This window comes from Varanus komodoensis, unplaced genomic scaffold (genome assembly GCF_004798865.1).
Source record: "Varanus komodoensis strain SLA01 unplaced genomic scaffold, ASM479886v1 scaffold15, whole genome shotgun sequence".
Classification (NCBI taxonomy): Eukaryota; Metazoa; Chordata; class Lepidosauria; order Squamata; family Varanidae; genus Varanus; species Varanus komodoensis.
Genome location: NW_025335440.1, coordinates 12,254,199 through 12,278,804, shown reverse-complemented (window position 1 = coordinate 12,278,804; position 24,606 = coordinate 12,254,199). Strand labels below are relative to the sequence as shown.

General features: G+C 46.7%; 1 protein-coding gene across 1 annotated transcript in view; it reads right to left on the bottom strand.

Moving 5' to 3' along the window:
• Window positions 1-903: 903 nt before the first annotated feature.
• DPP6 (dipeptidyl peptidase like 6) overlaps window positions 904-24,606 on the bottom strand; it is a 372,651-nt gene continuing 348,948 nt past the window's right edge. The window contains exons 17-26 of the mRNA XM_044425269.1: window positions 18,726-18,773; window positions 15,654-15,752; window positions 12,670-12,739; window positions 8,406-8,600; window positions 8,094-8,148; window positions 5,707-5,818; window positions 4,526-4,584; window positions 3,594-3,666; window positions 3,389-3,462; window positions 904-1,050 (exon numbers count right to left, since the gene is read on the bottom strand). Of these exons, the coding sequence (XP_044281204.1) occupies window positions 904-1,050; window positions 3,389-3,462; window positions 3,594-3,666; window positions 4,526-4,584; window positions 5,707-5,818; window positions 8,094-8,148; window positions 8,406-8,600; window positions 12,670-12,739; window positions 15,654-15,752; window positions 18,726-18,773 (932 nt within the window). The remainder of the gene's footprint in view (window positions 1,051-3,388; window positions 3,463-3,593; window positions 3,667-4,525; window positions 4,585-5,706; window positions 5,819-8,093; window positions 8,149-8,405; window positions 8,601-12,669; window positions 12,740-15,653; window positions 15,753-18,725; window positions 18,774-24,606) is intronic.

The following is a 24,606-nucleotide window of genomic DNA, read 5'->3' as shown; positions in this document are numbered from 1 at the left end:
TTTCTTTGTCCCCAGCCACACCCCGCGTTACAACCAATGGATTTTTAAAAGCATGAGTCAAGATATTTGATGTTTACATAGCATGGGTCAGATCCATAAAGCTACATTGCGATCAGTGCATTAAAGACATCGACAGGAGCTGTTCCTGGGAGTTTTAGTAGGAAAGATACCTAAAGCAAGAACTTTTTATTATGTAGTCCGCTTCATTTTGAGCCTCTTTTCTCCTTTCCCAGAATAGGCTGCAGACCTGAAGTAAAATGCTGAAGTAAAATGGAGAAAGAGGTAAAAACTATATACAGAAATACTTACACGGCACATGAAAGTTAATTAACGGTTAGTGTAATTTCAGCAGTGCTTTCTACAAAGGATGTAGTTCTGTAGTGATGACCAATTCTTTGAAATGCAGAGAAGACAAAGGGGCAAATAACACATGATTAATTGTGCTATAATCTTTATTCCATGATGGGTAGTTTTTATCTGAGATGATGATGTGATAACTAAGGGAATTGTAACACATGATGGATTTCATTCCTACTGTTGAATTCTTTCAATGCAAAGGGCCTTTTAGAGTCATCTTGGGAAAATCTTCTTCCAAGTCCAGTTTCCTGATTGAGCATCTTATTCCAGAAGTCACTTTGTAGGCAAGAAAGGTGATCCAATCCTTTTTATCCCTCTTGTTTGTTTTAAGCAGCAGTTCCTGCTGAGTTCCTCATGCTTAAATGTTCTTCCGTTCAGGAAGGAAGGAGTCACGATCCAGTGCAAGCGACACGTTGCTTTCCCATCTCAGTTTTGTTAAATACATGCTCGTGTAACACTCCTTTCTCCAGGGGGGAAAAACAGAGAGATTCAGTTGCATATTATTGTTAGAAACAGCCTTGTGCTTCCTAGCACAAACCCAAGGGGTTAATCCTCATCCTCATCCTCTTTCGGTGAAACTACTGGGGCTCTGTCCTGGTCCTTGAAGCATTCCATGAAGAAATTGACGAGGGCCTTGTACAAGTGCTGCTCAAGGGCAGGACTGCTGAAGTAATGGCCTTCGTCGGGGTAGATCTGCAAGAGAGGAGGCCGTTAGGCTACTTGGCAAGATGGGCTCCAGCCGGGTGCCCAGCCTGAGCCATCTTTGGAAAGCGCCAGGCTGCCCCTCCCAGAGCCACCTCACGCTGGCTGCTCTCTGGGCTGAACAGAGAGCGGCTGAAGAAACGGCCTGGCATCTACCTACCCTCCTTTGGTCCTTTGCCTCGCTGCCTTAGTCTCTGAGCTGTGTACAGAATCTGCCTGCTCGCCAAAGGTCCCTCCACTCAATCTGCGGGGAACCTGCCCCCCTGCATAGCACAGCTCGTAACATTGGAGGTCGAGGGCTGGGTGCCTGATGGGTCCACTGAGGTTCTGAGGGGAGCTCTTCCTCTTCTGCCTCCTGAGTTTACCTGCATCTCTGCACTGCTGAACCCCTAGAGCAGTGATGGCGACCCTTTTAGAGACCGAGTGCCCAAACTGCAACCCATAACCCACTTATTTATCGCAAAATGCCAACACTGCAATAAAACCTGAAAGCTGAGGTTTTAGTTTAGAAAAAACGACTCACAGCCACTCCAAGACACTCTCTCTCTCCCTCTCTCCCTCTCTCCCTCTCTCTCTCTCTCTCCCCCCCCCCCCTTGGCAAGGGACTGACCGGCCATGCAAAAGCTCGGACGAGCTGCGGCTAATGAGTGACGGCTGGTGACGTCATCGCCTGGCGCTGCTACTGCTCTCTGAGCATGTGCAAAGCCCCTGTGTGCTCCGTTACCCGATGCTCAACTGCTGGGGCGATGTCAGTGGGACTTGGCTTGCGTGCCAACAGAGAGGGCTCTCTGTGCCTGCTGGGGCAAGCAAGCCATAGGTTCACCACGACTCCCCTAACCCTACCCTGGTGGGCTCCCCAAGCCCTAATATAGAGCTAAAATACCACTGAAAAGAGGGCGATTTTGAAAAAGGCTTCCTTGAGTGGATTTTTCTGCACTGCTCATCCTTTCTGCCCATTCTCAACACATTCCAACCACCAAAATCATTCCAGGACACCTTGTTTTTCTAACCCTAACCCCACCCTGGTGCAGACCCCTAACCCTAATATAGGTGTAAAATACCATTGAAAAGAGAGTGGTTTTGAAAAGGCCTTCTTTGAGTAGCTTTTTCTGCACAGCTCATCATTTCTGCCCATTCTAAACACAATAAAGCCTGAAAACTGAAGTTTTAGTTTAGAAAAAACACCTCACAGCCAGTCCAAGCAAATATATAAGCACACTGACCAGCCATGTGAAAACTCGTATGAGTTGCAGCTAATGAGCCGTGGCTTGTGACATCATCACCTGGCGCTGCTATTCCTTTCTGAGCACGCGCATGGCCCCTCTGTGCGCTGTTATCCGATGCTTGGCTGCTGGGGTGATGCTGGGGCGACTTGGCTCATGTGCCGACAGAGAGGGCTCTGCGTGCCCAATGTGGCACATGTGCCACAGGTTCTCCACCACTGCCCTAGTGGGATTTCCATTAAATCGTAATGAACACTTTGCCACATTCCCCCTTCTCCTGTCATGCCTTTATCCAGTTTCTCCCTGTTTCCAAAGCTAAACAGGGAGACGGACACACTGCGCAGCTAATAGGAATGAAGTGGGTAATGACACCTATGCCGCTAGGGAGCTGAGGGTAGTAGAGAAGAAATGGCAGAGCAGCCATTCCTGCAGTCGCTCTTTCCACAGGCTCTATGATCTTCCATACCAAGCATGCTAACCTGGGGATCCTGCGTTTGGATGACTGGAGAAACTACAGTGACATGTGGAAACCTTGACCACTGATTCCTTCCCTAGTTTGGGGACACTAAAGGTACCATGTGGAAGCTCCCCAACTGGATTTGGATGACATGACAGACCAGACAGGGTAAGAAATCACCATGGCATTTCGTGATGTGCAAGCCCAGGCAAGTTATTTTGGGGCTTGCCATTGTCTATTTCATGGCATTTGTATTGGTTAAAATACAGTAGGTAGTATCAGACGGTATTCCTATGTAGAGCACAGCACTGTAAGGAATGAGGCTTAAGTTACTCACAACTAACTTAAGTTTCATTGATTTCAATGGGCCTACTTGAACACTGGAGACTACCCATTAGAAAAAAACCCTGAAATTTAATTTTCAAAACATTTCTCTTGTGTTTCATGAACAATATATGGTTAAATACAGAGACTCCAAGATGATAATAACTGAGTAGGTCTTGCCCAGCCCAACTCAAAAATCCTTGCCAAGTTACCACAGATCATCCAGAGGTATGTTAGTAGATCCTGATCTTCATGTTGGCCCACCCAACATTACCGAGTTAACAGCTGTATTAAGAAAATGAGTGATCAAGGAAGAGTACATTACCTGCAAGCTGTAATTAGCCTTTGCCCTAATTAGGTGTGTAATAAGGTCAGCAGTGTGCTGGAAGTGGATTTTCTCTGTAAAATCAGATTAGGATCAGTAAGTGCCAGAAAGTAATGAACTGAATGATGAAAAAAATCAAGGATTTTTAAACATGAAAAATGTGCTGAACGGCTAATAGGCTGCAATTGTGCAGGCCGGCACTTACCATCAGCAGTTGCGTGAATGATTAAAAACTTCTGGTCTTTGGTTGACATTCCTCTGTGTGCTAGTTTGGTAATCTGCAAAGGTGAAAACAGAAAGGTAAAAGCAAAGGTTAAAAAAAGGGAAGAAGGTCAACACTGCCATGTGTGACAGCTGAAAAGGACTTTATTGAGAACTCAGGAAACTCAGCCAGGGGAATTAACAAGGCGACCCTCCTGCTGTGCCCAGAGCACGACTCCAAAGGGGCTCAGAGGGCAGTCATGGGCATCAGTCTCAGCTATTCTGAGTCAAATTTTAGCTTGGGGAACGGCCTTCTTGGCAGCAGCACCATTTTCATGGAGCGCATTCTACAGTGCCGGGCAGAAGTCCTCTCCGCCCCCCCCCCCCCCGTGACATTTCCACATTTTGTTGTGTTCCAACCTGCAAATGAGATGGATTTAATCGGCATAGTCACTGATCAGTGTTACACAAATTACTCAAAGAAGGATGGGTAACTACTTCTGCAAACCTCTGCATTTTTAATACCAGGTTAAATTCATCCCTTTCCTTTGAGGGGATAATGAAAATATTTTGTGCTTTTACCAAATGTTACTGTTATTTTCACCTGATTCGTGTTTCTTTTGCCTTTGTTATGGCTTAATGTTTTGCGATTTTGCATTTTACAACAATTCCACCTTTGGAAATGACTTGCTGAACGTTATGCTGCACTGAAAGGCAAGCTCTTTGTATCGCAAACAAACAGCCAGGGTGCACCGCAGGTGCGTCTGCAAATAGATTTTTAAAACTATCTCCTGTTACCAGTGGATAGCACCCTGTTTTATCCTGTGTAGAGTAGAGCCACTGAAATTCACTTATATGGATCTGCTCTAGGTAGGATTAGCACTGGAGATCAACCTGTGGTTTTTTGCTCTCGAGAGGCAGCTTCTCCATGATTACCTCATAGGCTTTATTGTCAATCCCTTGCAAACCCAAGTATCGTTCTGAAAAGGCCGAAGCTGAAAGAGAAAGAAATTTGTTCAGCATTATTTATTTATTTAAGGTTATTATATGCCATCCAATACTAGAGTCTCTGGATGGCTTACAAAATAAAAAAAGCAAAACAACAATATTATTATTGCCATGCTGATACCAATATTTCAGGCAGGGACTTAGTTTTGCTCCATGTTTGGTCAAGCTGGACTTCTCAAAAGGAAAACTTCAATTTCCTGCTCATCCCATAATCGAAGATGAAACGCGTTACCCGCTCTAGCTTGCCTGTGCCCTCGTATCGCTGCTGGTGGCCTTTTCTGTGCTGGCGCCCTTCTCAGGGAACGCTCCACTGAGGGAAATCCACTCCTGCATTTCCCGAGGCCTTCAGCCTCGACCTAATGAGCAGATTGCATCTGCTGCTTTCGTTCCGGTGCCGTTTTGCTGCGGTTCTGCTTTGCAGCCCCCGACCCGAGCAGTCTGCCTAGCACCGTATGAAATTGGGGCGGCTGTTGAACGCAGATACTACAGAGAACAGGGCCGGACAAGTGCTCCTGGAGGGACGCTGCGATCAGGAGACAATCCACCTCAGCAAATCTGCTTAGTCCAGAACCTCGTCCACCCAGGGCCTCGAGTGGCACAACCTGGCTGGCCCTGTACTGCCCGTGGCTGAACACGCTCTGCACACACGGGCTCAGGCTGGGACTGTTTCGTTCAGGTAAATCTAGCCCACACCTCTGGGCTCTGCCCTAACCTCAGCCTGTCCAGTTAAGGAGGGGCTCCAGGCTCTTTCTGTAGCATTTGCAGGGGGAAGGAGAACACGGGGAAGGCCACGTCCATCTGCAGAGTCGATCCAGTCTAACTCTGGACCCAACCCCTTGATTATTCAGCTAGTCAGGCGAGGGGCACAAAGCCCCAGAGAACTGAAGTTTCTGCGCAGCCTGCATGACCACACCTTGCCCATGACAATCTTTGCATTCTTAAGGGCTAGAAACTTGCTTTTTAATATTGATCCCAATAGTTGTAATGATGATTCTAATAGTCATAACCAACGCTTTGATTCTCAGCCATTTCAGTGCTGGCCCAGAGTGACTAAGGAGCAAGGGGATATGGTTCCACTGTGTCCATTGGTCTGATAGGAGAATATTTACCATATAAGTTGAAGTCAGTCAAAGGGGAAAGAGCAGCGCCGCATGAGAAGACTTGGTCCTTATTCTCTTCTCCAGAAAGAAGGATGTAAGAGCTCAAGTAGGCACCATAGTCCTGAGAGGCAAGGGAAGGAAACCACACAATGAGGGCAGGAAATGCCAAAAAGCAACAACAACAAAGCAAAGCAAAACAAAACAAAAACCCACCGCTTTCTCTGGTCAGGCTAGCGTATTTATATGTCTGCCCATATTCACATAGCCTTGGATTTTTTCCTCCTTGCTCTTGTTTAAAATTGTTATTGATATCTGTATGTGTCTTTCTGTGTTGTACGTTTATATGTTTGTATGCATATGGTTTTTATAATATATTTCTAAAGTTCCGAACTTTGTAAACCACCGAGCGAGCTTTGGCTATGGGGTGGTATAGAAATGCAATAAATGAGTGAAAATAATGAGTCGAAAGGCACAGAGGCCTCCCGGACCCCACCTTCTGCACTATGCTGTGATTACTGTACTTCTTTTTAAATGATAATAATTATTTCTAGATTTGCATCTGGGGATACGTTAGCAGATAGAAATATTATGCAAATGGAGGTCTCCTTTGTCCTCTTCCTTGTGGCCAATTCATCAACCTAATGCGAAGCCAGCCAAATTACAAACCAAGGCAAACATTACTCCAGCTGGTTTCCCCACAGCTGATGGGAGCCTTGAAACTTTTATGCCAGGGGGGCAAAACAGGCCAAGAAGGTCTCTCCCTGTCCTCAGTATCACTCTTCTCTAATGCCTCTAATCTAATCTAATCTAATCTAATCTAATCTAATCTAATCTAATCTAATCTCTAACATCTAATGCCACGAATGCTCCCTTCCTCAAAGGCTGTCACAAAGAGGAAGGTCAGGATCTCTTCTTGCTGATGCCAGAGTGTAGGACATGGAATAATCAGTTCAAGTTGCAAGAACCCAGATTCAGGCTGGACATCAGGAAAAGCTTCCTCACTGTCAGAGCAATGCGGCAGTGGGACCAGCTGCCTGGAGAGGTGGGGGGCTCCCCCACACTAGAGACATTCAAAAGGAAACTGGACAGCCATCTGAGTGGGATGGTGTAACGTGGTGTCCTGCAACAGCAGGGGGTTGGACTGGATGGCCTTCATGGCCCCTTCCAACTCTACACTTCTATGAAATCCCTTCAGATGTGTGCAAGCAAATCCTAATTCGCCTCTGGACTTTGCTCTTACGGCTGTCTAGCAACATCCAGAAGGGTTTGTGTGTAGCAAACAACGGCACAGGATATTTTCCTGTTGAGTTCCCACAAGGATGCTTTCCACTGGGAGCTGAATGGCTGCTTTAGGATCCAAGCCAAGACAGGCAGGCAGGAGTCACCCAGCCAATTTCAGGCTGCAGAGCTGGGGGATGGAATATCTGGGAATGCAGAGGTGGCAGCATTGGTCTAAGAAACCACCCAAAATCCAATACAAGGCAACCTTTTTTCATTAGGCCGTCCGAAATGGCACAAAACACTGAGAGAACTGTCAGGCTCTGTGGAATTCAGTGCTGCTCTTCCTTCCGACCAGGGGCCAGATTCCATTCTGGAGAAGCTCCCCAGAGCTTCATCCACCTGTGGGCGGTCCCAAAACAAAAGCGGGGAGGGTGTGGGTACTGCTGGAGAGGGCCACGTCGTGGTTCTTCCGAGGGGCGCCCGGTTCGTTAGAGCTGCGCCAAGCCCTCATCTCCATCGGTGCCCCCCTGCTTCCTCCCTGGGGGACCAGTGGCCTTCACAGCCCTGGCAGATCTTCCAGGTCACTCCCTTCACAGACCAACAGGGAGTGTAGAAGGCTGCAGCCTTTTCACACAAGCACACGATTTTGTACACCTGTGTGTTAGCACATGCAAATATGTGTTATGGGCCTGTGCCCCACATCTTTTAAGTATGTAGCTTATGGACCCAGGCCAAGTACCAGAATCACCACCATATTTTAGCTGCAAGCACTTACTGAAGGACCCAAGGTTCAGGGCAGGCACTGCAACCTGTCACAATAGGAAAAATTGCACAGGAATCATACAACGGAAATCAGCAAATTTTGGGCAGGCTTGAATAAACGCCCCCACAATCCAGCAAACATCAAAAAAGAATGAATATGAGTTGGAAGCTGACATCCAAGAGGGAGACAGAGAGAGAATCTTCATCTTAGAATATTCTCTTCCCAAGAGTTGGCATCATTTTTTGTCAAGATAGGATTTATATGAAAACACCGATGAATGACTTGATTGAAAAATGGAGGCTCTCAGCCAGAATCAACAGGCAACACTTTCAAGGGAGAGCCACAATAAACCTTTTGGCACACCCAACTAATCGAGATGTGAATCTAAATTCCTCATTGCCAAGGCGCTCACCTTTCCAAACACAGCAACTCGAGACTTATCAATATATGTCTTTTGCAGCATTGCACTAAAATAGAAAACAAAGCCTTGATTAGCCATAAATGCTATGCATTTAAGAGAAGTACGATAGCCAGCAACTATTTCTCCTGGCCAAATTGCCATTTGAAATACAGGAAAGGGAGCAGCTACAGGGAGGTAGATTTCTGTTGCTGGCTTGAATGCATCAGGCAGCTTGTAGGGTTTTCACTATTCCTATGGGGGCACATCATCGTAAAAGTATGCAACTGCAAACAGAGCCCGATCCCAAAGGGCCACGCCATTCACCGGACAGCTTCCATTTGGTCCTTTTCTTCATAAACACCCAGTCGCCTTTTAATGTCGTGCAGCAGCTTGGTCCCTTGGAAGCCACTTCCACGCCCGTCGAATTTCATCACGATGGCCCCATGGTTGCTGACCATGACGCTTTCCCAGTTCACTTCAAACTTTTCCGTTACGCTCTGTGTGCCGGGAGTTCCATCGCTGAAACAGAAACAAAGCAAGTTTGGCCCTCCTCTGGGACCCTCCGTGAAAGATATTAGGAGGCAAAGTACCCGGAGGAGGGCCTTCTCTGTGGTGGCGCCCCGCCTATGGAATGCGCTCTCCAGAGAGGTCTGCCTGGCGCCATCGTTATTTGTTTTTTGGCGCCAGACTAAGACCTTTTTATTCCAACAATATTTTAATAACTTTTAATATTGGATTATATATGTTTTTAATCTGCAGCCAGGGTAGATCTGAAATTCACTTGTACTATGTTTTATATTATTCTTATTTAGTTATGTAAGCCATCCTGAGGCCTTCGTGACAGGACGGCATATAAATATTCTAAACAAATAAATAAATAAAGTGCACATTGGGATAGTGAGTGTGAACAGCCCTGGTGGGTTAACAAGCACACCTGGAGGGAAAGAGAGGACCATGGATCACGACTGGTTCACTCACTTTGCAAGCAGGTGGTCCCGGGTTCACTCTCTGGTATCTCCAGTCACAAGATCAGGGAGCAGGTGGTGGGAAGGGCCTCCGTTCCCGAAACCCAGGGAATGTTCTCTTAACCCATGTTTGCACGATGGCTCATTGGTGCCCAGCTTACTGTGACTTGTCAAGTCATGCAAACGCAGGAGGCAGGGGTTGTTCAAGGGTTATGTGGGCGTGAAACAACCCTCAAATAACCTTCAATCAAGCAAAGGTTTTTGAGGGCTGCCTAACCCTCAAAGAACCCCTGCCACTTGGGTTTGCATGCTGTGCCAAGTAACATCAGGCTGACCACAGCAGGCTGTTGCGTCATGTAATCTCATTAACTGAGGACGCCTTCCGATGCCAATTTACACAGAAAGACCTAGGAGTTGTAGGCCGTTTTTCTGCCTAAACATGCCAAGCTAGAATTGCATGTTGATCCATTTTTTGACTGAGCCTATCTGTACTTTTGCAGGGTTGCATCAAAATAGAATGTTAACAGCAGTGTTAAGTGATGTATCTTTGCACATTTCCTTGTCAAGCCAAGCTGACAGATTTTAATTTCTTTAGGGTAGCTGGAGCTGCAGGGTATCCAAAGAGAAAAGCAGTTGACGGCATCTACTTCCAGTTTCAAAAATGGGCATCTGTGATGGTACAAGTGTCAGAAATAGCTTCATTTTATTTGTTTCCATGTTTACCCGTTCTTTCACCCTGAAAAACACCCCAAGGGAGCAAACCAAATGAAAATACAAGCTGCTCACTACCAATTAAAAGAACTCCTTACACAACATTGTCATAAGCACACTGTAATAGCAACAGTGTGCGATATTAGGTAATTCAACACGTTCAGACAATGCAAAAACCCCAGAGCCCATCAGTGTGGCAAAGTAGGACGCTTTGTGTTCCATTCTTGGAAATGACCAGGCTGTTTACCGTGTGAGCAGCCTGGGAAAAAGAATTAGAGTGAATGGTGCCAGAAAAGGCCCTTCACGTAATGAGCGTCAGTCTAATAATCACCCAGGGTTAAGTCCTGGCTTAGTTACATGCGACTCGTGGAAGCAGGACAATACTTCCTCCTCTTCCCAGCAGCCCCATCTCCAGCCTCTGACAATGTAACAGCTGTGGGGCAAAAGGTGGATCCCTGAAGGCGAGGCACAGGCACGTTCTCTGAGCAGAGACTTTCCATCCACAGATTTTCCATCTCCAGCCCCACAGTGGAGAAAGCACCCCATCACAATCCGGAAATGCATCGGGGAAGAGGTAGGAAGGTTGCGGTAGGGTAGGGTAGGGTAAGGTAGGGTAGATAGTAAGGCATTAGCAGTGCTGCTTAGGGCAGATGGGAATTATAGACCAAAACATCTGGAGGGTCACAAGTTGCTCATCATCAAAGCTACCTGGTTGGATCCAGATTTAGTTATCCTTACAATAGATCCATTGAAAATTATGGCATGAAGGTTAAGTCCCCTTGTTTTGAATGCTCCAATTCAGGCAGGACTGTGTCTGAATCTGAGCCACGTGTATTCTTGCCACCTTTTAGGGGAGCATGAAAATGCCTTCCGAGGTGAGTTCTGCATGTTTTTTCCCTGTGCCTGTGACTTTCCTGATGTGAATTTATTCAACATACAGCCCAGTCATGTCTCCGCTTTCTGAGGCAGTCTAATCAAGTGTCATTAGCTTGATGAGTACCAATCTTCCTCAAGCACCAGTATAATGAAGCACGTTTCCTCAGAGATAATCCGGAGGTGTGTGTGTGCGCTTGTGTGTGAGGGGGCTTCACAGCAGAGCTTTTGCCCTCTGCTCCTTCCTTTTTTGCTTGCAAACGGGAAAAACAGCACCACTTGACTTTTCTCCATTCCTTTTCCTTCCTGACAGCTCCACAGGGGCTCAAAGTCATGTTCTCAGTAGCATCAGGTGAGACTAGTCAGGAAAGTTGGGGTGAGAAGAACTTTGGTGGGTTGGGGAAGCTGCAATCAACATAGGCCGTTCCAACATAGGCCAGATCCCTCTCTCACTGCTGAAGCCAGATCTGGCCTTCTGGCCATTGGAAGATCCCAGGTGCCTGGATTCCCAGTGACGGTGCTGGGAAAAAGCCACGCACTCCTCACAGACTGGGCTTCCCAGTAGAGTTGTAGGGAATTGGACGGCACACCAGTGGTGGCCACAGGGGATGCAACGCTGGTGCAAAAACTCTCATGGGGCATATTTTGCCTACCTCTGGGCCAAGCCCTCAAATCCATGCCGTTAGAGGGATCTGGAGGGCACAGAAAGGAGTGTGCTCTCAGGCTGGTGGGTGGGAATTCCACAGTACAGAAAAGCCTCCCTAACGATCCAGAAAAAAAACTTTCCCTCCGTGCCCTTTCTGGCACTCTGCTAGCAGAAATCCTTAAAATATGGAAGCAGCATTGTTTGAGACTCCTGCATCTGAAGTCTGCTACTTTAGCACCCTATTCTGCTCCACACAGTTAAGCTTTGGGGCAATCCTGCTTGTTCTTCCTCTCTGTGAGGGTTTCTTCGAAACAGTGAGCATCTTCCAGGATTCCCCTGGACTAGATCTGCCAAGAGGCCAGGGGAACCAGCTGCGCCCTGCGGCGGATTCCAGATGCTGTCAGAGTTGGTGGAAGAGAAAACAAAGGGCGGTAGACACAGGGGCACGATTAGGCAGGAGATTCTCCCCGTGAGGCCCACTGAAATGGACGGGAGCTGCACAAGAGCCGCAGAGCCCGTGTCCAGGGGACTCCTGCCTGGATTGGCTCCATGCTTGTGCGTGTTGACCTGTGCCAAAGGCCATGCCTCAGCCTCCGGGGTGTCTTGGCCTGAGCATACGCACAGATGCCCGTGGGGGCCATGCATGCAGGCTACTGGGGCCCCTCTGCTATTATCAGCTGCATGCCAGCGGGAAGCGGGGATCAGGCAGGGGTCAGGCAGGCCAACCAACTGCTTGGGTTCCCCCCAACCTCCTTCCAGGCAAAACCGCCCAATTTAGTCTGGACACCTCCAGTCGAAAGGATTGGGTAGCGGGCAATGGGGCAGGCCTCTGCTTCAGACCAGACAACCGAGATCGGCTTTCCCCAGTCCAGCCACCTCCTAGTGCATTGGACTGCAGCTCCCACCATCCCCATGCTGACCGAGTCTTATTCCACCAAGTTCTGTGTGGCTTCCGCAATCCGGCTCCATGTTTAACATCAGACATTGGCAGCCGCAACGCAAACCCGACACTTGGTTGTGCCTTAGCACACAAGTGCTCCATCTTGGCTGGCCTTCTCGCTCAGGAGTGGGCAACTTGTTGGTCCTCCAGATGTTGCTGGGATCGCACTCGCCCTCAACCTGCCAACCCAGGCAGTGCTGTGCCATGGGAGGACTTGTAGGCAAAAACATCTGGGAAGCCCCTGAAATTTAGGCTCTCCTGTCCCCTTCCTCTCTCCAGATGACCACTCCCCTTCCCCCCTAGTCTCCCTGGGGCTCCTCCTTCCATCCCAGCTCTTAAAGAAACTTACCCCCCCCCCCAACACACACACGTGTCTTTTATCCACTAGCAAAGTGCCGTTCGGGTCAGGTGTTTGGCTAGACCTAGAAAATGAGATAATCATGGCTTACTCACACAACCAGGAGCAACGGGTAGTGCGTGTTTTCCGTGAAGACTGCCGGCTTTGAAATCTGCATTGGCAATTCTAGATGAAGACAGAGAAGGGAAGAGAGGCGAGTGGAAGCACGAAAGGCTGGGCTGCCATCGCACGGAATGGTCTCGTGCTTGTTCTCCTCTTTGGTAATGCGAGGGCACTTTCAGTGGGAAAAAGCTATGTTTGGTCAAGTCGCCTGGCAAATAACACCTTAGCTGAATAACACCTTAGCTTTCAGACCTGCACTGTAATACTGGGGACGACTGAGAAATCTAAAGCAAACGCACTTCGAGACAGACGGCCGTGCACCAAACATGCAATTAGTGGCCGCTCATACACATTGTTTCCCCTCTAGGCAGGTGGATCAGCAACAGCCCCACAAAGCAATATTTTGGAGCCCCCAGGGAGGGAAAGGGGGAAGGAGAGGAGCAATATGAAATTAAAATAACCCACAGTATAAGGTTGCTTCCCCCCTTTTTCCTTTAGGGGATTTAAGACAAAGGACTCTTTCTGTGCATTTCAAACTCCAGGGGTTTGATTGCAACTTCGCCTGGCTCATAAGAGTAGCAAAGACCAGAAGATACTTAATTGGATGAATTAAATTAAAAAGAACATTTGTGGAAATGGCTAGTTGAAGGAACAGCATTTTACCAGGCTTCGTTTTCTTTTTCTTGAGTGCATGTTGGCACATGCATTTTGGCTGCAGGAGCAACTTCATGAGTTTTTAAAGCCTTAACTGCAGTGTCGATTACCGAAGGCCAGGCAATTCAATCTGGAATTAGTAGCATTTCCAGCACAGCTAATAGCCTGATCAGCCTGCAGGTTTTAGTGGTTTGCTTTGCAATCTTTTCACAAAGCTTCGCCTAGCTAATTCTTCTGTCCAAGTGCTAATGGAGCACTGATTTGTAACAGCCAGACAAGGGGTGGGCAGGAACTTTCATGTTCAATGTTAAGGCTGGCCTTGGAAATACAGCACAGTCACTGGAAACTGCCATACGATGACTGTTCATTTATATTTAGCAGCTTGGGAGTACTCCTTGATCCAGAGCGACCCCTGGAATTCCAGGTGCTTTTCTCCAGCCGAGGTTGGTCCATCAGCTGCATCCTTACACGGACAGCTAAGCCCTGGCAACAGTAACTCAGGCACTGGTAACCCCCCCTCTGGACAATTGTGATGTGCTTTACATGGGTTTGCCCTTGAAAAGGGTCTGAATGCTGCAGTTGGTTCAGAATAGATTACTAACTGGGACTGCTAGATGGGAACGTATTACTCTGGTCTTGTTCCGTTACACTGGCTACCAGTTGAAATCTGGGCCCAATTCAAGGTGCTGATGATGACCTATAAAACCGTAGGACCTGGATACCTAAAGGAAAGTCTCCCTCCACGTGAGCCTGTGCAGACCTTAAGATCATCTGTGCAGGTCCTTCTCTGAGACCCTTCCTTGAAAGAGGTGAGAAAGGCTGTTGCAAGTGGGAGGGTCTTTTCTGCTATAGTACCCTGTTATGGAACTTCCTCCCCAGAGAGGTGCTGGTGCTTTATTTGTTCTGGCACCAAACCTATTCGTTTACCCAGTTTTGAATTGTTAGGTAATATATTTTAATTACTGTATTTTAAGAGCAAGTACTTGCACTGTGGGTTTTTATTGTTTGGATGCTCTTAACTTTGCACACCGTCTTGGGTGTCTTTGGAATATAACTTCTTTTTTAAAGAAAAACTTTAAGCAAACAAATAAGTACATAAGGCCAAAGTAGCGGCGTGCACCCCAGGCTCCTGAGGGCCTCTGGCTGAGGGACCCCCGGGAGGGCTGCTCCTCTGGGGAGCCTGCCTCCTTGCCGCTGGGGCCTCTGTCTGCTCTTCCCGCTCTCCTCTGTCGCATGGCTGCTCCCCCTCATTCGCCTGAAGGGCAGAGAGCAGGGGAGGGCCAGCCTTCTCCTCCTCTTCCTCACCGCCTCTGCTGCCTGGTGAGAACTAGGAGAAGGGGACGGGCAGGGTGCCCCGTGAGGAGGAGACGGTGATGCGAAGGCCTGCTGTCAGCAGGCCCGGCTGGCCTTTGGAGCTTGGCCCGTGCCAAAAGGTGATACATCTGCTGACATTTAATGCGTCTATTCACTTCTTTCAAATAAGAATGATGGGAGAGCAACCAGGATTGTGACCCTGGTGTGCAGAAATACATTTTCTAACAAATACTTCCTCCAATGCTCTGGTTCCTTCTCCTGAAAGCTGTTAGTCATTCCAGGAGGGAAGGGCACTGGGGACATGTTGTGTTGTCAGCACCAGGGTGGGGATGAGAAAGGGTTAAACCCCCCCCCCCCCACATTATGGCTTCAGGCCCAATCACCTTCTCTGTGGTTTCCACTTGAAAGAGAAAGAAACCTGGACACTTTACAGCCAATCACAATTGGAAGACATTGCCTCCTTTGGCCCTAATACGCTGCTGGAGCTCAATCTTCCCTGTTGTACACAGACATACAATTCAAATATAAGTAGAAAATAAGATTCTGTACACTTGGGCCAACCTGCCCTAAACATTTTTGGTATATCTCATACTTTTTGCGCAATTAGAAATGACATGGAAATGAAGCAGGAGAATTAGTCGCAGTCTCCTTGAAGGTGGCACATTTTCCCTTGTTGCCTCTGACAGCTGAGCCTCCAAGTTTGCATTGCTTTTCTGTGATGGAGCTCCATTATTTGTTTCCTGGATAGATTCTGACAGAGGGGCTGTGTGGTTCAGACGGTAAATGTGGACCAGTGAGAATATTCATGCTCCTGTTTCCCAAACTGGTGGTGTTTCAAATCTGAGAGACCGCGTGAATTTGAACAAGGAGGAAGTGAATCATTTATCGATGAGATGCCAAGCAGCAAAGGATGCATGAGCAGTATCCACTCCCCTTCTTATATGGTTGCTCTGAGCCACTTTCTCCCTAAAACATAACACATAAAATAAAGTACGCAAACATAACTTACTGTAATCATGAATTTTGATTTCCATGTATTCCCTTTTGGGCATTTGGCTCTCAGCTACCGTCTTCTGCACTTTTTCATTCACTTCTAGGTCAAAGAGTTCTGAAAGAATAGGGGAAAATCCAACTTGTCATACAAGGAATGAATTTGTTATGCACAATCAACACCAACTAATTTTGGTATTAGGCAAAACTGGGAGGGAGAATCCACAAGCACAACCTTTGCACTATGACCAAGTAAATGGTCATGATAAAGATTGTTGATGAGCACAGAATGTCCTGTGTGTTCCTGAAACATAAGAACCCATTTCTTTGTAGCAATGCAGTCATTCTGGGGCCCAAATGCTGCGATTTCATTCTGCATTTTCCGAAAATCCTGCTTCCCCTCCAGGCCTCTGCACACCAGTTGCTCTGCTACAGGGTGGTGGAGGATCTTCTGGAGCAGACAAGAGATATGCACGGACAGAAAAGCAAAGGAAAGCCCCATTCTATTAACTGACTTCCACTTGTATGATGCAGAATGGAACCTAACAGTCATAGTTGGAGTAAACAAAATTGAAATCAGTGGACCTGAAGACAGGCGTTGCTGAGTTAAAGTACTTCTACGCTAAGAATGACTAAGTCTAGATACAAAGTATAAATGTCTTCTAAAAATCCAGACACAGAAAAGAAACCACACCTCCCAGTCATCTTTCATTCAAGTCATGGTGTCTGTAGTCAGGTATTTGTTTCCAGCTGGAGCATTGTAATTGAGGGCTGTGCTCTGAGTTACACAGTTCAATAGTTTTGCTCTAGATTTGCTTCTAGTGCGAGGAACAGTTCTGGCCTTCCCGCCTCTCATCGTGCACCTTGGTTTTGACCTCTCTTCAAATCAGTAGGAAGGAACATTATACCCTGGCAATCTGACAAGACTAATGAGACTGAACGGCAGCATTACGGATGCTCGAGCTGTATGAAATTACAGTTTTCTTGCTCAATGTTGGCAGCGACTGTCAGAGTTGCCTCCTCCTCCTGGCGAGCTGTTACCAGCTTGCAAAACTCTTTGTTGGTTTAGGCACAGCCTTACGGCCTCCTGCCGTCACCTGGGGCCACAACGTTCTTCAGAGGCCCAGCACCTGGTGCTCAGGTATGGATGGCCAAACCTGGGGAGCAGTGAGTGGAAACTTTTTTCCTAACAAATTAGTAAGAACCAGGAGAAGCAAGGGCTGGACAAGGCTGGGAAAAGCCAAGCACCTGCCTAGTCCAAGAGCTTCGGGAAGAAACATGAACCTGAGTAGCACTGCCATCTTTCAGCTGAAAAGCATTTGGCAGTGCTTCAATTTGCACCTCCCAGAACTGAAACACTAGTGTGAATGCAATCTGTGGCAGAAATCCATATATTTCCAAGCATGCAATGTAATTTGTGCTACACCAAGAATGAATCTGAGAAGTTTGCATTAAAAATACGTTCATTTCACAAGTGTGCACAGACATGCTTTTCTTTAATCATTTGGTGAAACAATATGGACGTATCAAAAATGCACACACATTCTTTTGCAAAAATTTAGAATGTCTTGTGAATTGGAATTGAAGCAAGCTCCAAATCAGAGAACCTTAATAAGGTCAGATTTTGATGACTGACATTCCTGCCATTCATTCGTTTTTGGTTAAGGTTCTCTGGGTGGTTTACAGCAGCACATTAAAGGTAGAATATAAAATACAGCATATTTAAAACATCATAAAAAGTTTACCATACAAAATTTAAAACCAAATTTATTTATTTATTCATTTGATTTCTATACTGCCCAACAGCTGAAGCTCTCTAAGAGGTTCACAAAATTTAAATGGATACAAAAAATTACCATAACTTATGAAACTGTTTCAGTTGTTTAATCTTTAAAAAAATCTCTGCAGTGAACTTTTAGGGAGTTTTTACTGTATGTTACAATTTTATTCTGTATTTTATGGCATTTTATGAATTGTGCACCACTCAGAGAGCTGTGGGTATCACAAAATTAGTAATAATAATGATGATAATTGCATAAATCTGTTTTCAACTGTAGTTTATTCTTCAACCACCCTGAAAACAGGGGAAATATTTCTTCCCTGCCTACGAGTTAGCACTTTCTGCATCCTGGAGTCCTGTTCTAGGCCCACGGGCTTGTCTCCAGAATACAGCCAAGTTCAATTAATGAGGGCTGGTGGGGCGGGGGAGGGGGGTTCACAGATATTTTAGCAGGTGGGTTTAATGGTTTGATGAGTATACAAACTTGTTCATGAAAAGCCTCCTCTCATCTTTATTGAAATCATAACCTCTGCAAAAGCTCCAAAGCGTCAGACTATTAAGTTTGGTTAAATGTTCGGATCCTCATTTAATTACGGAATGCACAATTAGCTTTATCAGCAGAAAGAGGCCGGCCACGCAGGGACTCCAAAAGAAACCATTCTATTTGCTCCTATAATTGCATCCTGCGAAAGGCGGGAGCTGAGTGGAAGAAAGAAGGGGAGACTGACATATCTCCCAGAGAATTCTCAATTTATTTCCCTGCCTCTGGACCACTGGGAACTCTTGTCCTGTGCAGTACAAATAGCCAGCTCTTAATTAAATGTAAGCACACTGTAATATTGGGTGGGATTTACAGTTATCTGATTACTGCAGAATGCTCCCTTAATGTGGCCCCTCATCTTATGAAATAAAAGGAATTTCGTGAAGCAAGAGACCACCACAATGGCTTCCGTTATCCAATGCAGCGAGAGATAATCAGTGAGAAACCAGTTGCACAATAATCAAATGCAAAATGAGGCAGTTCAGCAAAGCTTTGTGCTTGCTTATATCCATTTCTATCTCTCTCATATATAGGTAGATAACAGAAAATGAGAGAGAAAGAGCGAGAGAGAGAGAGACGGAGAGAATCACAGGCACTCAGACAAAATGGCTGCCAAAGTGGGCCTACCCATTCATACGGTGAGTGCCATGATGGACATCGCCAAACACAAATGCTCATTTCCCAGAATGCAAATAGATGAGGCTTAATCTGTCCATTCTTTCTAAAATTTCCCTACTCCCCAAATACTGAGATACAAAATAGCTACTTACTTTGTCTATCTGTTGTGTTGTGGACAGTCACCATTGGAACTCTTGGACCTTAAAAACAGGGAGAAAATACATTAAAAAGCAATCCACCCAGATTATATTTCAGAGCCCAATTCTGTAGCCCTTGGAACTGGCCAAAGATCATATTTTCTGGAAGGCTGATGGAAGCAGCAACTCATCCATGAGGATAATTAGCAGCTACTGAATCAAAAGGCATGTAAGACAGACAGACTTTCCCAATGGAGCCCAGACTCACGGCATCTAATTTGCTCATGTTTTAATTAGCACAAACACAATTAAAATCATTTGCTTTTTTAGATGATTCAAATATCTTATAATTTATAGCACACAAGGGATTTCCGTCTTTATATCAGTCTAGTTAATGGATGGTGTAAAAGGGAAACAAAGTTTTGAAAATGCTAGCTTGTTTCATATTAATCCTTCTCTGTGCACTTCTAACTCCCACATTCTGAACAGACAAATGAACAAACAAAACGAACAAAGCTAAACTTAAAACCTTGTTCTGGTAAATGTATTAAAACTCATCCATTAATGGCCAGAAGGAAAAAAATGAAGGTTTGTGAACATGTTCAAGGCAGTGATCCTTGTGGTCCAAGTAAGAAAGTGTACCAGTTTACTGAGCTGGCTGTAGAAATGACCTTACTATATTTCATTTAGGTATGCAGAGTTTCCTTCCTATATGTTACCCATGAACGACAAGAATAGGCTGGGAATCAGCAATGTCTCTATTCCTATTCCAGAAACAAAGTGACTTACACAGATACAGAAATCCACACTTAATACAGCAGAATGTCCCCATCAATATTGATAGAATCAGCCTAAGAATACAAATAAACTATTTTAAAACATTATTGACTGGCAGTATTTGTATACCATTCCATATATAGGTAGTTTCTGGAGTGGTAAACCAGAAAAATAAAAACAGATACAAGAATTTTAAAACAAACCTACATTAAAAACAGGTTATATTCAAACTGTTGCTGGAGCAAAGCAGTCTTCCTGGAGCAAAGGTAATTTCAGCAGGATCCAGAAGCATGTTGGTGCCCTCCTGACCTAGAGAGGTGGGGACTTGCATGAAGATGGAGCCTCCACACCGGGGCTCCTCTCTTGGGGGACCCCAGTCAGGCCAAAGGGCCATGTGGGGCCACCAGGAGAAGGCCCCGGTGGCCAGGAAGAGGGTCTCTGCATGGTGTTTCAGTACCATTGCCCATGGAATCCTACCAGGCCAATTATCCGAGCTGGGGATACTGGGTCCTGCATTGCAGAGGTTCTATTCCTACTTGGGCGGCCGGCTCCAGAGGGTGGTGCTGAAAGAGTATTTCTGGAGCCTGGATTCTTCAGCATGGGTTCCTCGGGGGTCAGTCTTTCCAACATCTGTATGAAACCACAGAGCGGGGTCTGTCAAGACGAACACGGTTTGGAACTGCAACACCTCTCCTTACCTGAGTCCACCTGGACTGCATGATATACAGCAGAGGCCTTCCTTCAAGTGCTTCTTCATGGGAAGCTTGAAGGGCAGTAATAATGCCAATGGGCAGCTTTTAAACAAATAAGAAACAAAAATGGAAAGGGCCTGCTCAGTGGTGGCTCCCTAATTCTCGGAATGGTCTCCTCAGTGAGGCCCACCTGCTACGGACACTGCCATCTTCTCAGTGCCAGGTCAAGACTGCCCTCTACTCTTAGGCACGGAACAGCGTATGAGGACACACCAGCCGCTTTAAAAGGTGAAGTGATTCCGCCTCTTGTCTAGTGGTCCAGCTTTGGACAACACAATTCCTTCTTCTACTGCCTGCGCAGCAGGACAATCTGGTGCAAGAGGCGGCAAGACCGTGCCTTTCATATTTTGTGCAGAAGAGGAAATTTCAGCAGGGGGGGAACATTTCTCATCCTTGGCGATCTGGCAAAATCCTTCTTTTATCTAGCAATTAAAAGTATTGAAGTGCGACCCCCTCTGCATTTGGCCACTGTTTTAGATACCTTCACTCCTGCAACTGCAGAGGTAAACTTTTATTTGTTTATGCAAAAAAAAAAAAAAAAAAATCCTGCTGTTCTTCTCCAAAAAGAAGTGGAACAAAGGGATTTTCAAAAGACAAAAAAAATAATGTGTGAGTGGAAATATCTTTGGTGCTCATGCCTGAAGTGCCATCCTTAATGTTTCATTAAAAATGGCACAGCGGTGTAAGTTTTGGCAAGCCCAGCTCTGCAAATATTTGCAGCACTGCAGCACAGTAAGTTGCAAAATCCCTTCTTCTTCACGGTTGCTGGAGACAAGAATGATGCTGGCAAAAGGTGGGACGTGAGAGGTGGTCCTCCATGTGCCTGATTCTATGTCGCAATGCATCAGAACTTGTGGCTGGCCGTGCACCCCGCAGAGATGGAGACTTTGAAAACTGGGCTGTGCAAGAAGACTCCCCGCAAAGGAAGTTCATCAGACTCCATATCCCATCACCGCCTTTTATTGGGGTTCTGAAATCAGGCCACCTTCCCGCCGAGTTACCAATTTCAGCGGTCCCGTGGGGACTGAGATCTTCCTCTTGCTCCGCTGCTGTGGTGGAAGGGCACTGGGAAAATTAATTGCAGGGGTAGTTTGAAAATACCGTGGCTAAGCTGGGGTGGCCTGTGCAATTTCCTGACCATGCCTGGGCCAGCGGAAGCTCTAAATCTGCGCTTCCTCCTGGAGATGCTTGGCAAGACTGAAGGCCTCATGGGACGACAGCCAGGCTGCTGCTGTTGGCCTGGCGGGTGATAAACTGCCTGCCGTCTGACAGGTTGTGGCTACCAAGAGGACATTATATCAGTGGCCCAGGTGGGTTGTGCTCCCAGGCAGAATGCCGAGTGTTGGCTTCGTCTTATACAGACCTGGACAGCACGGAAGGGACAAGCTCCTGCTCTGCCATCCACCGTGATTCAGGAGATTAACAGCTAGCTATTTTTGAAATGGAACATCGCGTAGAGGCTTAATTGTTGCTTTAGAGTTATACAGCATTTTTGCTCATTACAGCCTTCCTTCCTGTGACTAGCTTAAAAAAGTGACTAGTCCTCAGGATTACAAAAGGGTGGGGGGCAAAATGTTTCATGTGACTACTGGTGCTGCAAGAGGCTTTCCACTGGTCAAGTACAAACGGGCAAGGTTCTGAGGCACATATCAAAAGGATGGGGAAAACTGAATAAGCCGCATTTTAAAAAAATACACCTGCAAGCACTGCCAGTCATTTCGACCATTTATGGCAAGTGCACAACCTTTTAATCCTCCAGATGTCGTTGGATAACAGATCCCATAATCCATTGACCATGCTAGCTGGTATTGAAATGAGCTGGGAGACCAGCATCTGGAAGATTAAACTCTCTAGTCTGCAGCATAGTCATAAAACATGAATTTCCCCCGACGCATAAAAATACACTGACCAAGATGAAACATAAAGTGTAGAATATGGAGAAGCAGAAGTCCTTCATTTCTTTTTCTTTTACACAAACAACAACACTGTCAACAGACAGGGAACTGCTGGCATGGTGGATCACATTCTCTCTCGCACAGAGCATGCCAGCAATCTGCCGGAACAAGGCTTGTATGTCTGGAACAATCCTACTGGTATAACTCTGGTATAAATCTCCAGTATTCCCATGGAAGAGTTGCAGGCTTCTGCTGGAGCCGCTCTCCTCTCCAGCTCCCCCTCCCCTCTCTTTCCCTCCCTGCAACTCACCTTCCCTCTCCCCCCACCTTGCTCCGGAGAGCAGCCCTGCTGACGTGATGGTGCCATTTTTCAGCTCCGACAAGCCCCTCTATATTTATAGCCAGCAATACGGAAGGAAAACGACCGGAGCGCTCCATCGAAGCAGTGCAGCAATGCTTCCTTCCCTCCCTCCCTCCCTGTCAGGGGGCAACTCTCCTCATTAGGAAGGCAAGCCTGCATTCTGCCCCCTCTAAATGGTCTGGGAATGAAACATACGCTGTGGACTACGGAGAGGCGAAACACCCGAGCAACGGGCAGAGATCGGCTGTCAGGGATGATCGTAAAAGAGGCCAGGCTGCTTTATGTCGAGAGCACCTGGCGGAATTTGGGGCAACGTGCCATGAAGGTTGCGCTCTTGGGCAAGCCAGGGCCTTGAAAAGTGCTGAAAGGTACCCCTGCTTCCATTTGAAAGCCCTCTTCTCGTCACACGCCACCCCATCCCCTCACATTGCATGAAGCTCCATCACATGCTATGAGCATGCCCTGAATCTAGAAAAGGCCCTCACTCTCATGCCCAGCTGCCACGGCTCTCATGGGGATGGGACCATGGGCCATGCTGACTAAGGCTGATGAGCCCTGTTTGAGGCTACTAACATGGCCTGCCCCGCACCCCCGGTTGCACTCCAAATGTGTTGGGTTTCTCCAGCACATTTCCAGGAGTACTCCAGGAGAAAGGAAGGACGGACGGACGGATGGACGGACAGACAAAATGAACGAACCCAGGAAGAGGATGTAGATTTGGAGTTGTATGAAGCAGATCGCCAAGCCTCAGTAAGGACTCCAACAAGGGCATTTGAACTAACCCAGGTTGCTTTGGAGAACAATCCTGAAAGTGAGAAAAAGCCTTACAGTTCCCACCTTTCCCAAGCTGACTGGGAATTGTAGGTCTTTTTTATTTTTAATGTTCTTTCTTCAGTTTTATTGTTTTAAATGGCTGTACTCCACCTTGGTGCCTTTTTAGTCAATAAGGTAGCATATATCAAATCAAAATGAAACAACAGATTAGGGTCATGAAATCACAGTTTTGACCCAATTTTGCTAGTGATCTCCACAAAGGAGCTCCATTTAAAAACAGTGATGCTCTTTTAAATGCTCAAGTGTTAAATGAATCACTCTTAATTGATCTGTACACACAGGCACCTGAGCTAATTTTTGCTTTTCCAAGGGGCCAAGTGTTTCTGGTGGCATTTCTAAAGCTGCTGCGATTGCTTTCTCCTTGTAAATTCCTACAGAAATTACAGAACCAGCCAATCGGTATTCAGTAGCATCTAGAAAAAACAAGCTATCGTGGTGAAAGGACCATCAGAGTAAGCGAGGAATTGGAATTACAGGCTTCCCTTTTGAAGCAAAGAGCTGCTCTTTTCTCCCTGACTCCAAATCTATTGCAGCGATTTCAAGCAAGGAGTGACACTCCCACCACGCCAACGACTATGCAAGCATCGGAAATCAGGGAATCAGCTCTGACAGTCTCCACTGGAGTCTCTCTGAAGCAGCCAGGGCGCAGAGAGCAGATGCATTTGGGAGCAGGTCGGTGTGGGAGTGTCTGTCTCCCCGCCCCCACCCGCCAAGGCTGCCCCACGGTGTACCTCCCCGGACCTCTTTATTTGCTCAGCCATGAATTATGCATCGCTTCCATGCATCCCAGTTCACTTGCAGAGGCCGTATTATCATACTAATAAACAAACGTGCCCCGAGCATCTCTGAGCCACTGGCTGTAATTAAAAGATATGTCCCGCCAGTGGCGTGTTTTCAGAGTCAACAGCAGAGACAGATGCTCTTGGCATTTGCTGGCAATTGCACATGTGTGTGCAAGGCACTCGGGTCTCGTCTGTCCACAGCCCATATGCGCCCCATAGAAGCACTTCCCCCACAGGGACGTATGGAGCAAAGCCAACTAGTAGCCATCAATGCAGTCATGTTTCCATAGTTCATAACAAGGCAAAGCGGTTTTTCAGGCAGCTCAGGAGCTGCTCGGATGCACATGGGTAGATATTCTTGTGCAGGCACATGGTCTCTCCTGGGAGCAGTCCAGCTCTCAGAGGGAAAAGCTTCACAGGAGAAAGACTGTCTTGGACCGGCATCTATATCCCACATGGAAAATATTTTCCCCGCTTAGAAGTAAAAGCACACAC